This window comes from Cygnus olor, chromosome 2, assembly GCF_009769625.2.
Source record: "Cygnus olor isolate bCygOlo1 chromosome 2, bCygOlo1.pri.v2, whole genome shotgun sequence".
NCBI classification, from domain to species: domain Eukaryota; kingdom Metazoa; phylum Chordata; class Aves; order Anseriformes; family Anatidae; genus Cygnus; species Cygnus olor.
The window spans coordinates 80,126,796-80,140,898 of NC_049170.1; the positions used below are offsets into that span (position 1 = coordinate 80,126,796).

Consider the following 14,103-nt stretch of genomic DNA (forward strand, 5'->3'; position numbering starts at 1 on the left):
GAATGAATAGTAACTTATATCTAAAACTGCGGAGAGGTACAACCTGGAAATCTAATGTTAAGGAGGCCTCGTTAAGGTTGAAATCCTACGTAATTAAAATTTAATTTAGTGAAGAATGTGTGTTGTCAAATAAATTACTTCTGGTAGATCAAGTTGCTTGGGCAATACTTCTAACACCAATGTCAAAGCATTTTGACCTTCTCTGAAGTGTTTCAAAAAAAAAAGTCCATGCTTCTGGAAGGTGAGCTTCTGGAACTTTGCAAGCTCGAATACTCAAAATTCTCTATAAATACTTTCTGATATCTGATAGCATGAACAACATTCCATAATGTTTTTTTTCCAGGTCTGTGATGTGTTTCCAGGCCATGTTCCTGCCTTAGTAAGGCTACGATAAATGACAAGTAGAACTGTATTAAACATGTAGGTTTAGTGTTTTCCAGGAGTGTTTTCTTTGCTTTCCATTTCTGTTTCCTTTTCTGGTGAAATGTAGTGATTTTTTTTTCTTCTCCAAAGAATGATGTGTGAGGATGGGCTTCTGAAGAGTCTAGATGGTGTTTTCATAATAGCATGATAGGCGTAAGTTTTAAGCTAGATTAATGAACTTTGAACTTTTACTGTCTTGAAAACATTTGCATCTTCCTGTCATATATATGAGCTGTCTTCTTACAGCTGTATCTTCTTGCATAAGATGCACATGAAGCCTGGCTTAAAATGGAAAAGATTTGGTCCTAGTGTATCAAATATCCAGTGAAAAGCTACCTTTGGTCTTCATGGTGAAGAATTCTCTTTGCATTGCCTCTCGCTTTGTGTGGATGCTCATCTAAACCAAATTGCCAGCAGCCATTTACTACCCTCATCAGTTTAAAGTGTGGTAGCAGTTTTGCTACAGAAATTTTTCAGTACAAGTGAACGCTTATGCTTGCAAAAGATGAATCCACTTTGAATCCCTAATGGTATTACCTTTATTACTTCTTGAATTTCAGGGAAAAAGATCTTGGTCTTCAGATGCTGTGCTTGGTTAATTGCTAGTACGCAGTGATAGGATTTCTTGTTATCTTAAGAAAACATGACAACTGCTTTACTGATGGCTGCTTTACCAACAAGTATTTTTAAAAATTTACCTGTTGTCAAAGTAAATGCAAATAGCTTCTAAAAGATCTATACTATTTCTTGAGCATTTTCATCAAGAAGCAGTATTGCTTGGTTTGTCTGTCTTTAGCAGATGCATGATGATATGCTTACATAAAGAATATTAAGTACTAATGTAGAAGATGGCAATTTATTTCTGCTTAATTTTTGTACCTTGTGGTTGATGTGATTCCTGTTGCATCCCTTTAGATAAATTAGTTGAAATAAACTGTTTTTACCATCAGAGTGAACAAAACTTAGCCTTATCTTTATGTATGCTAGTGCTAGGAGCTACCACTTTGTTTTGATTTTGGTTTGTCTGTTTTTTCCTCCCTTAGACAGTTACACTCAGGTTGCATTGAAAGAAAGAGGTGAATACGCCCAAGGAACAGAAGCTGTCAGCAGAAACCTGCACATAATACAGGTGACAGGTCTGGGAATAAGAAGGGAATTGGATTTTTTTTTTTTTTCCTTTGGAATGAAGCAATATTTTAAAAGATAAGGCAGTGAGCAAAACATAATGATGAGCCTGAGTTTTACCTTCACAAACGATATGAAAGCAGTTCCATTTTTCAACGGATGGTTTAAAAAACTTAGCTTTGAGTATCAAGTATGATTCTTAGCTTTTTGATTTTTCTTAATACCTTTCCAGTGGCTCAGGTGGGAGACAAGACGTATACAGGCTCTCTGTTACTATCCCAGTCTATTTCCTGGCGTTTCACTAGCAGGAGGTATCAAAAGCCTACCCCTCTCTTGCTTGCTTTCTGTGCATCCCTGGCACTCTGTCTTGCCACATCACAGGGCTACGCTTTTTAATACCTCCTTGTCAGCACTGTTCCTGTTACATTGTTTTGATATTTCTGAAATATGAAACTGACAGCAGGGTTTGTTTTCCTTTTACTCGAAAGGAATTACTGATTAAAAATAAAGGTGTTTTAGTTCAGAAAACATATAAAGGAATACAAAATCCATGCGCAGAAGATTGTTGGTGAGAACATGCATGTGATAACAGCAAAATGGCTTCTCACTGCTGCCTTGCTTTTTTTTTTGCTAGAACAGAAACGGAGGTCAGCCAAAGCATATTTCTCTTCTTTAGCTCTTTCCCTCTGCAGGGTTCTGCTTTGATTTTTTCCTTGCCAAATAGCATGAAGCTAAGATTTTTCTTTTTCATTAAATAGACATGAACTAAAGAAACATACTGTCTTTCCTAAAAAAAAAAAAATAAAAAAAATTGTGTTTTTCCCAGTTGGTTCAAAAAGTAGTTCTCTCTCCCGAATGCTTTAGTTGCAATACTTCCACTCAGAGTGCAACTACTTCTACTTGAGAAAAATGATGATGTTTCACATTCCTTAGGTGAGCTGCATGGGCTGAGCACAACCCTTCCTATCCCGATTGCTCTCCTTCAAACAACCCTGCTAATTTTCTGGGTGAATGAGGCCATTGTGTGGCCTGCAGGGAAGGTACCGACGTCCCCATCTGATCCTTTGCTGTGCAGGTATATGCTTTATGGAAGCATAAACCTCGAGGTTATAAAATGTTGTATAGTTTTCTGGATGGTGGCATCAGTCTTGGGAGGTGAGTCTCCACGGACGACTGCCTATAAAGGAGGTAGTAAGGAGCGAGGTTGCATTTCATGTTGGTGAAGTGCTTTGGCTCTGGGTGGGAGGAACGGGGCTGCCTTTGCCCACTTTCCCCTTGGCTCATGAGCATCGGTGCCTCGGGGCAGAGGCTGCCAGTCTAGCTGAGGTCGGTGAGGTCCGTGTGGGCACCGTGATAGGAGCCCATGCTGTAGCCACACCGCATATTTTAAAAGCATTATACTACAGCAAAGTAGTGATAGAAGTCTTGTTATGTTACCCAAACTAACCATTTAGTTTGTGTTGTAGAAGCTGTAATTTCCCAACATCTGCAATGTGTATTACCTAGAGGGACACTGAATTGGGGAAGTCCTGTGCAGCCTGTTTGTGTATACTGCTAATGTTTCTTTTCCTACATCATGTTTTTGGGTGGCCTACACACTCCTTAGTGTAGATTCAGGTTTCACCACAATGATAAATAGTCATTTTTCATTGGAAACCGTATCTACAGATGGAAGCCCGTTATCTCCGCGTTCTTCAAGTACAAAGATTGACTTGGTTTAGTGATGATAGCACCAAGTTTAATTATGTTTTTGAGAAGGAAAGTTATATGTGAGGGAGATTCGTTTACCAACCTGTATATAAGAGTGTCAGATGTTTGCTGTTATGAATACTGTGATGGCGATGAGAAGTCTAAACAGTGAATGTACAAGTTTTAAGCCCACAAATTGCTGGTGTGCGTGTAGATGATGCTTAAGGCAGTTTCTGGATGTTAAAATCGCCAGAGTGTATGGTTTTATTTGGTTTATACAAGTACTATTAACATTGTAAAACTGGTGCGTGTTCACTGGCGGGGAACTTTTTGATTTACAGCTGCTGGTACAATCTTAAATAGCCTCCATTGCATACATCCTGATACAGGATGACACCTGACTTAGGTGACACCATGCTGTTTTCTAGGCAACTTCTTTTTCAAGAAGCCTCTGGCTGTTGCTTTGGCAAATAAGTTTGTGTTTCGTGGCTGGGTTTGATTTACGAGTTTTGGGGAAGCCTTTGCCTCTGAAATATGCTGCCAGTCATGTGAACAAGGTTTTGTCGCGTCCAGCTTTGGATGCTTGGATAATTCTGATGTGATCGACTTTACCTGAAAGTTTGGGAATTGCTTTTTTGATGTTACCTGCTTTGTAAGAGAAATTGAAAATTGGGCTGCGCTTCGCCACAATGGCGCTATATCTGAGACTGGGTCACCTTCCTTAAACATCGTTTTTTCATTGAGATCTTTATTTGTATGCTGTTTCTTTGTTTAACTTGAGTCTTGAATTTGATTTCAAAAAACTGAACTGAGAAAACTTGCAGCCCCAAACGAAATAAATTGCAGCAGCGCTTTCCAAACAGTGTTAGGCGTTCAGAAAAGTCAGATGAGAAGACTTTCTCGCCGTGCATTCAAAATTCATGATGCTAAGCACTGTGAAGCAGCCTAAACGGAATTCTTAAATCGGGTTAGTGTCTGGAAAAACTGCAGAAAGATCAGAACCTGCAAATGAACGGTAAGGTTTAAAACTAAATACCAAATGGGATGTATTCAGGAGGAACAATCTATTTCTTCGCCTGGATAGCAAAGCATAGTTGTGGCAAAAAAAAACGTGGTTAGATACTGTTATACATATAGCGTACACTACCACGTACTTGATGCAAATAGACAAATGAGGATTGCCATGCACTGTAGTTTGGAACAGAATACCTCTGCTTGAACTAGCAAACTTGTTATTCTCAGAAGTCTTCCAGATAAGCATAAGGTTTTCAATCAGTCTGTATAATAGATACTTTAATTTCTGACACAATGCAGAATTACTCTTTTAGATTTAAATACTTTCAATAGTGTTAGTCGTGACAGAATGTGACAAAGAAGTGATGAAATTGCTTCTCTTCCCTCTGAGAGGTGCAATTTTTGACAGCCATGTGGAATTTGTTCTTTGTTAAAGTGACAACAATTCTAATGTAATTAAAATGATGTCTGCAGAGCTACACAGAAATTAGTTTCCAAAGGAGGAGAAAGATTTAGATTACTTAATATAATTTTGCATGTTCAATTGTGTTAGGAATGTATTCTATTTATTTTGGGTTCTGTCACTGTTTGAGCTATTTCATTGCACGTTTTTTCTAATAAAAAGGTGAATGTGTACTTAACACACTTGAAAATATCAAGATAGTATGCATTTCTTTTGATGAAATGGAAAAGTTAGTGGTCATATCAAAACCTTATACTAGTTTCTAAATTTCTTGAATGATTTAAAAATTAAATTCTAGAACATGAGTATTACAACTGCAGTACCAAGAACTGTGCTTGTTTCGCTTTAATTTTGCTAGATAATGCATTCATTAGTAAATGTTGTATCAAGTGAGTTTGTACTGGAGTTAATGGTTAGAGTCAGGAGATAATGCTGAGTAAATAGAAAATATAATGAATTAAAATACAGTGAAGTAAAAGAAGTACTGTAAAGTGTTTGGCTACGTCAATGTGACTTAAAATACTAAAAAGGGGAACAGAACTGCTTGCAGCTTGTTACAAAGGAGTTTGTATCTGCATGGTTTCTTATGTGTACTCATTTAAGTCCAAGAAGAGGTCTGTGGCCCTTGTGGAAAAGGGAAGGAGCTACTATATGCTGTTCTTGACATACTGTCTGGAGGGCGGAAGGGCTATCTTTTGGGGAGTGGGGAAAGGGAATCTGTTATAGCGCCTGTTCACTGATCTTGGTGTAGCACTGTATTTTTAAAAACTTACTGATGTACTCTGATCCTGGTTATTTATACCTGCTTAGAGACAGACTTTTTGGAAAATGTAGTGAAATTTCAGTCATGCAGCATATGTAGCCTTTTATTAATAGTATCTGAAATAAGATGTTTCGACTTTCTTCATTAAAGCTAGTCAACTCTTCAGGACTTTTTAAGATGTCTTTTCTTTTTCTCTTCTATTTTTTCTTAAGATCGCGCTGGAAGCATCAGTACTCTTGATTCCTTAGATTTTGCAAGATACTCTGATGATGGCAATAGGGAAACAGACGAAAGAGTAGCAGGTAAGTTCTTACGATTTAGGAATAATAGAAAGTTTACTTCACAATTTGCCTTGCTGTTTGTAGCAGCAGTGTATTTAAATGAACATTCCTGAAGATGACTAGACTTCACACTGTGGTGGTTTAACTAGTCACTTAACAATGCATCAGACTTCAGATGTTTCTACTATAATTATTGTAAATTTTCAGGCAGGTGTATTTCTATATGACTTAAACAAGCAATATTCTTGAAACTTGGACACAGTTCCTGACAATAGAAACCTACTGCCTTCTAATATTTAGCTGAAACACAATGTGTTCCATGTAGTAGTCTGTGACTACGAGCTAGGTAACAGCTTTCTGATGTACAGATCTGCAGTGAATCATCTGGTTAAACATAGTGCATGTTTAGATCAAACATGCTTTAAAAAAAAAAAAAACAAAACACAACATTTAGGGTTTCTCAGTTCCACAAGTCATCTTTGCTACAAATCTTAATTGTAGTGCTTTTCTTCTCTTCCCATTTGATTTCTGGATCATATAAGATTTTTTCAAAGTGACAGGGCTTTTTGCTTCGTGTAGTACTGAAATTAAGGCTGTGGAATTTTAATTTCAGGATTTTCAATTTTCAAAGGCAGAGAATGTTTTTCTTTTACATCTGAAAATTTTATAGTAGTCTCTTTTGCACGTGAGCTATGTTACTATAATCCATGCTTTTTTCTAAGATGCAGATATTTATCTATTCACAGCTTCTCCAGAGAAAATCAGAAAATCTCTCTAAAACATGCTGCTTATTTTTCTTCCTGTCAAATAATGCTGCTTAACATCATAACCACCTGAAAATTGTCCATGCTGTGACCTTTGTTCACATTTTTTTAGCTTATGAAACCTGAAGTGATGCAAGCTGTCATACCTCTGCTCTATATCACTATCTCTGCTTTATCCACCGTGCTTTATCCGAGCAGAAACACTGGCAAGTACAAAAGTACAGAAGAGGATGCTTAAACATAATTCTGTAAAGGTTCTTCGTTCTGAAATTTCCTGTCTCTATTAGTCTGAAATAGCAACCAGTGTTGAACCACAGAAAAGAAACAAGAATGTCGGGAAACTGTCATTTTTCTTATGTGACCTTTGTTGCTGAGGTAGAGGAATAGTGAAATTCACAAACATGAAGAAGATTCATGTATTTTGGTGCTCTGTTCTGAATCTATAGGTAATTATTGTTCTTTGATGTACGTGAAAACTGTCAGATTCTTACAATGATTGAATTCTTGTCTTTTGCAATGTATATTGTCAGTTTCAAGGAGCGAAAAATCTAAAAATACGCAGTTGCTGTTCTAAACAAAACGTCTTTAAGGAACCCAGGTATTTCTGAATCATGTTCTGTAATACAGTGCAGAAGCAGGCATTTTCCTGATTTTTTTTCATCATCTTGGTAGATTATTCCAGTATGTACGTAATCTTTCTAGGTAATCTTTTGTGGGAGTGCGGCCATGGGGGTCGACAAGGTGTCTGTGTGGTCATTATGCCACAATCTTTCTTGGCAATAGTATCACTGAAAGAACTGGCTTGATCTTTGCTTGGAGCTGTGTTTGGTAACTGACTTGGATTAGAGGTGCTTGTGGAAAGTGAGGACCAGGCAGAATTGACATCTAGTAAAACCTTTCATCTTCTGATGGAACATTAATTACAAAATATTGATTGTTTCCAGCATGAAATCAATATATCCTAAAATGAAATATTAAATGTAATTTATTATGTACAAAAATAGAGATTTTTGAAGACTATGGTATATTAATTGGCTACTTTAATGTAATAGACGAGCAAATTATTTGGCAGGATATTTACATTGCATTTCTGTGTTCCTTTAGAGAGATTTTTCCATGAGTTGTTAAAAACTGATGTAAGAACTTTACCAAAGAAAGCAATACTAGATAGGATTTCTGGATGTTAGTGAAAACTTGAAGTTTTCTAGAACATCCTATTTCTGTTCAATTATAATTGCTTACAATCTCATGCATCAATTCTGTATGCAGCCTCCAAGCAGTAAACGGACTTGCATGGAATCGCCTTCAGAACACTGAAATTTTTTAATATGCACATTAAAATATTTCAGTAGAGATTTCAAAACCTTTCTATATCCATCTCCTCCTTTGAACAAAATCTGGCTAATAACTTCTGTCTTTGAAGTCGTCCTTAGCTGCAAATGTGCTTTGAAATGTAAGTAGTCCATCCCGCTTATTTCTTCTCATATTCTTTCTTCTTAGCAAAGAGCTTTGATCCATAGGAGGTAAAATTGTAATGTATTGCAAAAGCTGGAGGCCATGATCTGATAGTCATGTGTTCTTTTGATAATTCTCAAAGTTAGATTTGAGTAGTTTCTTTTTTTATATGCATTTCTCATGCTGTTATCTTTGTGGGTTTTTTAACCATTTGGACACAGTCCATGATTTCTATTATCAGTTTTCTAGTCAAATGTCAAATGAAGGATAAAAGTCATATCAGTCATTAAAAGAAATGAATCGTGAGTCAGGGGGAATTGAAAAATGAAGTTATAACATATCCCATACAAATACTTTTTTATATTGGAAAGCACCAAATCAAAAATATCTGCGTATGCTGTCCAAAGCCTTCATGTTTCTGTTTTTGCCCTTATGGATGGTGTTAGACTTAGCTGCCAGACTTCTTTTACCTGTCAAAAAATATATATATATATTGGAAATAACTAGAAAGAGTCTTGGTAAAAATGGATTTCAGTGTTTCAAATCTGTTAGTCCAGCTCATTCCATCTGAAGTTAAAAAGCCTAGAAGCAAAAATTTTCTGAAGAGTTGGTGTGAACTTGTCATTTGGAGAATCTGATCAAAGGAAGCAAAGTGAGTCTCTTCTCATCAGTTTGTCTGAACAGATGCAAGTCACAAAGACCCATCAGAATGCGGATCAACATTGCAAAACTAATCGTACAGAAAACATCTATTTTCTTTCTCATTTACCTGATCTTAATATAGACTTAGAGTGCTGTGTAACTAATTGGATAATGCATTCATAATACACAAAGTTTCAAAAAATGTATGCATTGTTAGATCTTGCAATGTACTAGGTAAAAACAACTTGTTCTATAAGACTAAGTACCGAAGCAGTTCGTACTAAGATAAGGTCAGTACCGAAGGATATATTAGGCTTAGTAAACCTCCTCCAAATAGGAATTTTCATAGAACAACCAGAGAACAGAAGACCTAACTTGAAATCAAATACCCTCCAGTATTCAGTGTAAAGAGGTCATCTGACATTCTGAACTGAATCTTCTGCCGCATCTTAGACTGACTGCACATGTATATTAGTGATCTAAAAACTCTACTTTCTGTAATTTAAAGTATTTAGCATTGCTAATCTACCTTTGACGTCTAGTGTTCTGATAATTTTAGAAATGTGATGCTATTATTTCAGTGACAATAAAATGAAAAATCATCAAATCCCATTTCAGTCATTTGTGTTCTGTTTTTTCTGTGTTAATTTCTGGCTAAAATGTGTATCTTTGGTTAGTACAATAAAATATTGTCACTGTCAGGACTTGGAGAGAAGAGAAGTTGAAAAACTCACCTATTTTTGAGGATTTTGTGTTATCTAGACTTATATAAATGTTTCTGCTTTTTGTAGAGCCCTTTTTTAAAAAATAAATATTAAACACAATTCAGAAACGAAAAAATTGACAAAAACAAAACAAAAAAAATCACAACAGAAGCCCACAATAGGAGTCTGTAAGACTTGCTACTACTTGTCTGTAGTCACTTGCTACCATTGTGTGTTCAATTTGTTCATACTGGAAATGGACCAGTTGCTGTCTTCTCGTTTTCTGTCTTATGCCCTGTTTAGCAGTTGTGCATCTCCTTAATGTCTTTCAAGGTTGGTAGTCTCCAAGGTTTAAATCTAAAGATCAGTCTGCTCTGTCAGATCTTCTCTGTAGTTGGTCTTGTCCTGTTAACTTGGACACATTAATGAGGCTAATGAGTTAAGTGTTGGCTTCCCAGTCTTAGAATGATAACAAGTTCTTTGTTAACTTGCACTCAAGTCTCTGAATGATCATAATTTTTGTAGCTTGATAGCCATCTCTACTACAACTTTGCCTTTCAGTTCTACTTGTTTTATGTCCTGAAATGTTTCATGCTGACAGTAAATATGGTCACTTCTTTTCTTCTTAGGACTTGTATCTGGGAAGTGGAAATTAGGAAACATCAGGTCTTGAAGTGTACTGTGATACTAGCTTCATTAACAACCAATTTCTTCTCATTGACACAAGATGTAGGCACAAATCCATTGAATGTAATGGGATGTCACACACATTTTAGAGGGCTTAATTTAGGACCTCTGGAATAGTTTTGAATTGATGGAGGAAATTGAACAACAGTAAAGCTTTTAACAGTATGTCCAAATTCAGAGAAAGCTGGGTAAGCACAGGGGCCCTTGATACTGTGCTTCAGAGGAGGTCTACTTCTAAATGAAAATGTTGGAATGCCATCAATGTCTTCACGATGTCAAACTAGATTCCGAGTGTTGTCAGAAGTATTTCGTACTGAAGTTTGCAAAAGTCTGACAAGATAATTCTAATGTAGAATTCAGAATTCATATGTAATTGGGTTAAAAAAACACGCCATGTAAACAAAAGTAAATACTGAAAAATTTTAAAAGTACTGTTTATCCTTCAGCTTTTTGCCTTTGCCCAACAAGAGTGCTGTTCATGTACATCTCAAATCATTCAATATCACAAACCACAAGTTGTTCTTTATAACTAATGTTCATGTAACCATGAATCCATGGTTCAACAACTTCTGAAGTCATTAAGTGAATGAATAGAATAAGATCCTTGAAAAAAAGTCATTTTTAAATTTCTAAGCTGAGCAGACAAGCAACCCATTACTCATATGCACTTATTTTTTTTAAGTGTTAGATTAGCTATATGAAAACGGAAGCACTTAATTCTTGGTCTAATCCTTAGTTGCTTGCTTGAAAATTCAACCCTTAAGTAGGGCTAAGTAATATTTTTCAGAATAGCAGGTGTAGTGATTTGGGTTCTTTAAAAAGGAAAAGTAAGACAGCCACTTAAATTCAGAATGCACTCTTACAGGAGGATTAACCAACCCCATAGCTCCCAGTTTCTGCTCTCTGCTTTCCTGATGAAGAGAATCAATTCAGTTCTTTCCTTTCCTAGGCTGTCTGCAATAAAGCTCTTCTATGCATCATTCTTAAGGAGTGTGAACTCCTTTCACCAAGTACTGTAATTAGTTACACGTTACGAATTCAGTCAAGCATGAAGTTAAACTTCAGCAGACTTTATCAATGTTTTTAAAGGGTTAAGCTTGCAAAGGTGTGCAAGCATTGCAACAGGAGGAGAGAGGGGGAAGAGAGAGACCAGCTCATTTCTTTTAAAAGAAGTCAGTACTTCTAAATGGTTAGAAAGAAAGGGGATGGGGGTTGCATTCTTATTTAAGAAGAGAATCTCAGATCATCAACAAATGATTTCATTAGTATAGACGTTGAATTAAAAATCTTCACGTGTTTTGGCAGAAGATTGTATTTCAGAATAAGTTCTAAAATAGAGCTTCTAATCATAATTAAATTTTATTGAGATTGTAACTTTACAAAAAATAAAAACTTGGAAACAAGCTTCTTTGGATAAAAGCCAAGTGTGTGACTTCTAGGTACACTGGGGTTTGTACAGTGGCAATTATAATGGTTACATTGCTAAGACAAGGAAATGAGGTACAACTATAGCAATCCTGTTTTGTAGTGGAATGGTATAGCTGTTGTGACAGGCTTTGAAGTGAGTTCTTCACAAATATATTATGTTCCGAATCTTCTACTGTATAAAGAGAAACATGCAGCAGAGTAATCTTTTAAGGTTGAATAGGGGAAGTCCTAATGGCTTCTAAGAATTTTCAGCATCATCACAGTTAACTAAAAAATTAATTCTTGCCGTCTGACATGGGTTTGTCTGACATGAGTTTTTTGGCTTTCTACGCCTTCAGTCATGTCTTATTCCTATTTTCCTTGATGAGATTCCTGAGTTTTTCTAGTTTGTGTTGTTTTTCTAACATTTTTTTTTTTATTATTATTTATATCATTCTAGTGCAGGGCACTCCTGATCTGCAATTGTTCTGGTCATTGAAAAAAATTTCAGAGAATAAAATGTTAACACAAAGTCATTTCCATCAGAAGAATTAGTTAATTTGAATTCTTTACTATTTTCAAAAACTAAAAAATTAGTAGCTTTTAACTTAGAATCGTAACTGTCAATTAGTAAATCAAATGTAAGGAAGTACTAAAATGATCAGATACCTTATACCTTACTACAAGAGCATTTTCTAACTTTGTTGCACAGAAGTATTTGCAGATCAGCATTGCTGACTACTAGAGAGATTTTATACATTTTATTCATTGTATCCTCAGTTGCGCTTTTATATTGCTGCAGTAAAATTCTGTGCATCAAACAAGTTCCCTTCATGTAGCAAACGTGGTGTACCGTAGTTACTCCTTCAGTTTTTATGGATAAATGCAAACTGAGTGAATCTTTTTTTCCATGCATGCAAAAAATTCTTAGTGATCCAAAAATTCTTAGCCACAGATGTTCCAAAAAGGAAACCACCTTTTGTAGTCTTCAGTAACATTTCTTACAAACAAGAGCCAATTCAGCGTTGCTGCCATGTACTGTCCTCTGCAAATATTTCAAAATGCCATGTTAAATTATTTCCAGGAATGATCAAAAGTCACTCAAATATATTCTTGTTAAAAGCAACTGCAACACTTCTAGTTTTGTGTGGGAATCAAAATTAAGTAACTGTTAGAATAGCTTCAAGTAGTTTAACACTTCGGTATGGTAACTGTTCTGTGCTTATCTTGTATATTTAATTACAAGACTCATTATTTATCATAACTGTTTATTTAAGTGTAATTAAAGTAATCTGGGAATTAATGGAAAGCACGGAAATTATCTAGCAATTCCCTAAATAGGCTCCTTCAGGTGCTCTAACTGGCTATTAAAAAGGCACATACTATGTTTCTTGCAAAAGTACAAGGCTTTATAATTGGACACCGCAGCATAGATGTGGTTTAAAATTAAAACACATGAGATTCCAGTGCAAACAAAGCACTCCTGGCCCTTTTTAGAGGAAATAATGGAATGTGAGAAATTCATAACAGTAATGAAAGTGAGGGCAGGTGGAAGTGGCAGCTAGAATTTTGTATTTTGGAGTCTGTAAAATAACCCTAGATGATTGAAAGTGTTGCATGATCAAGACTCACCAGAAACTTCTAAGAATAATGTATCAAAGACTTCTTTTGTTGCAAGCTTCTCTGTAAATATTGAGAGAACTGCATATTTTGCTTTTTTGTCTTGTGCATCTCTTTAGATTTTGAATTCCTTTCAATACATTTAATTAACAGAAATTATTCTGTGACTCCTGAAAATGTATAGTAAAACAAAAAGGTTTTAAAAAGAGATGTGTTTTTAGTAAGAATATGAACTATGTTTCAAATTCTGCCATTTGAGGTAGTAAAATTTCAGTATATAAGTTCATTTTCAAAAAAAAAAATGTACTCAGTGGGACAGTACATTTATATTAAGGTTTCAGCATTGCTACATGGAAACAGCTAACACTGCCACCAGCATGTATTTGCTTTTTTTAGATCTGTCCTCTGATCACCCGTGTAGTCCCCCACCGCCTAGAAATCAAAATGCTTGACAGTATCAACCGACTGTAACTGGGGGAGAAATTAAAAAAAAAATCCAATTAATATACAAAATTGAAAACGAAAACAAAACACCCTACAGCGAGTCCTTGTCAGACAGCTTGAAATTTTGATATAGCTAACTTAAGGCCAATGGAACTATGGAAAATGTTCACCAGTTTGCTTTCAGACCAACTCTGCTGCATGTGTTCATAAGTTCCATAAAGATTGCATGCTTTCTGTTTAATACGAACTGTATATTTTTTTTCACACCCATCCTTGCTTTTTATATTTTATTTTTTGTTTCCCTTGCCTTGGTTGGATGCCTGTGTGTGTTTAATCCAAATCCCTGTCCAGTCCTGGAATTTGAACTACGGAAAGCCAAGGAGACCATACAGGCCCTCCGAGCCAACCTGACTCAGGCTGCAGGTGGTGTACATAAACCTTTTCTTAAGTCTCTACTTTGAACAATGTAGAAGTAGCTGAGCTCATCCTCTCTGAAAGAGTAAAATTTAGTTACTTCTTTTTTTCCTCCCCAGAAAATGAAGTTCCTTTGCAGGAACGAAAAAATTATAAATCAAGTCCTGAAATTCAGGTAGGTGGTTGGTGATAACTGGGCTTTGCATGG

The 14,103-nt window shown here is 35.9% G+C and overlaps 1 protein-coding gene across 2 annotated transcripts in view; it reads left to right on the forward strand.

Moving 5' to 3' along the window:
* The window catches only part of RELCH (RAB11 binding and LisH domain, coiled-coil and HEAT repeat containing), a 74,239-nt gene that overhangs the window by 9,668 nt on the left and 50,468 nt on the right, over nt 1-14,103 (forward strand). For both annotated transcript variants that reach the window (XM_040547952.1, XM_040547953.1), the window contains exons 2-4: nt 5,690-5,779; nt 13,833-13,904; nt 14,015-14,070. In XM_040547952.1, the coding sequence (XP_040403886.1) occupies nt 5,690-5,779; nt 13,833-13,904; nt 14,015-14,070 (218 nt within the window). The remainder of the gene's footprint in view (nt 1-5,689; nt 5,780-13,832; nt 13,905-14,014; nt 14,071-14,103) is intronic.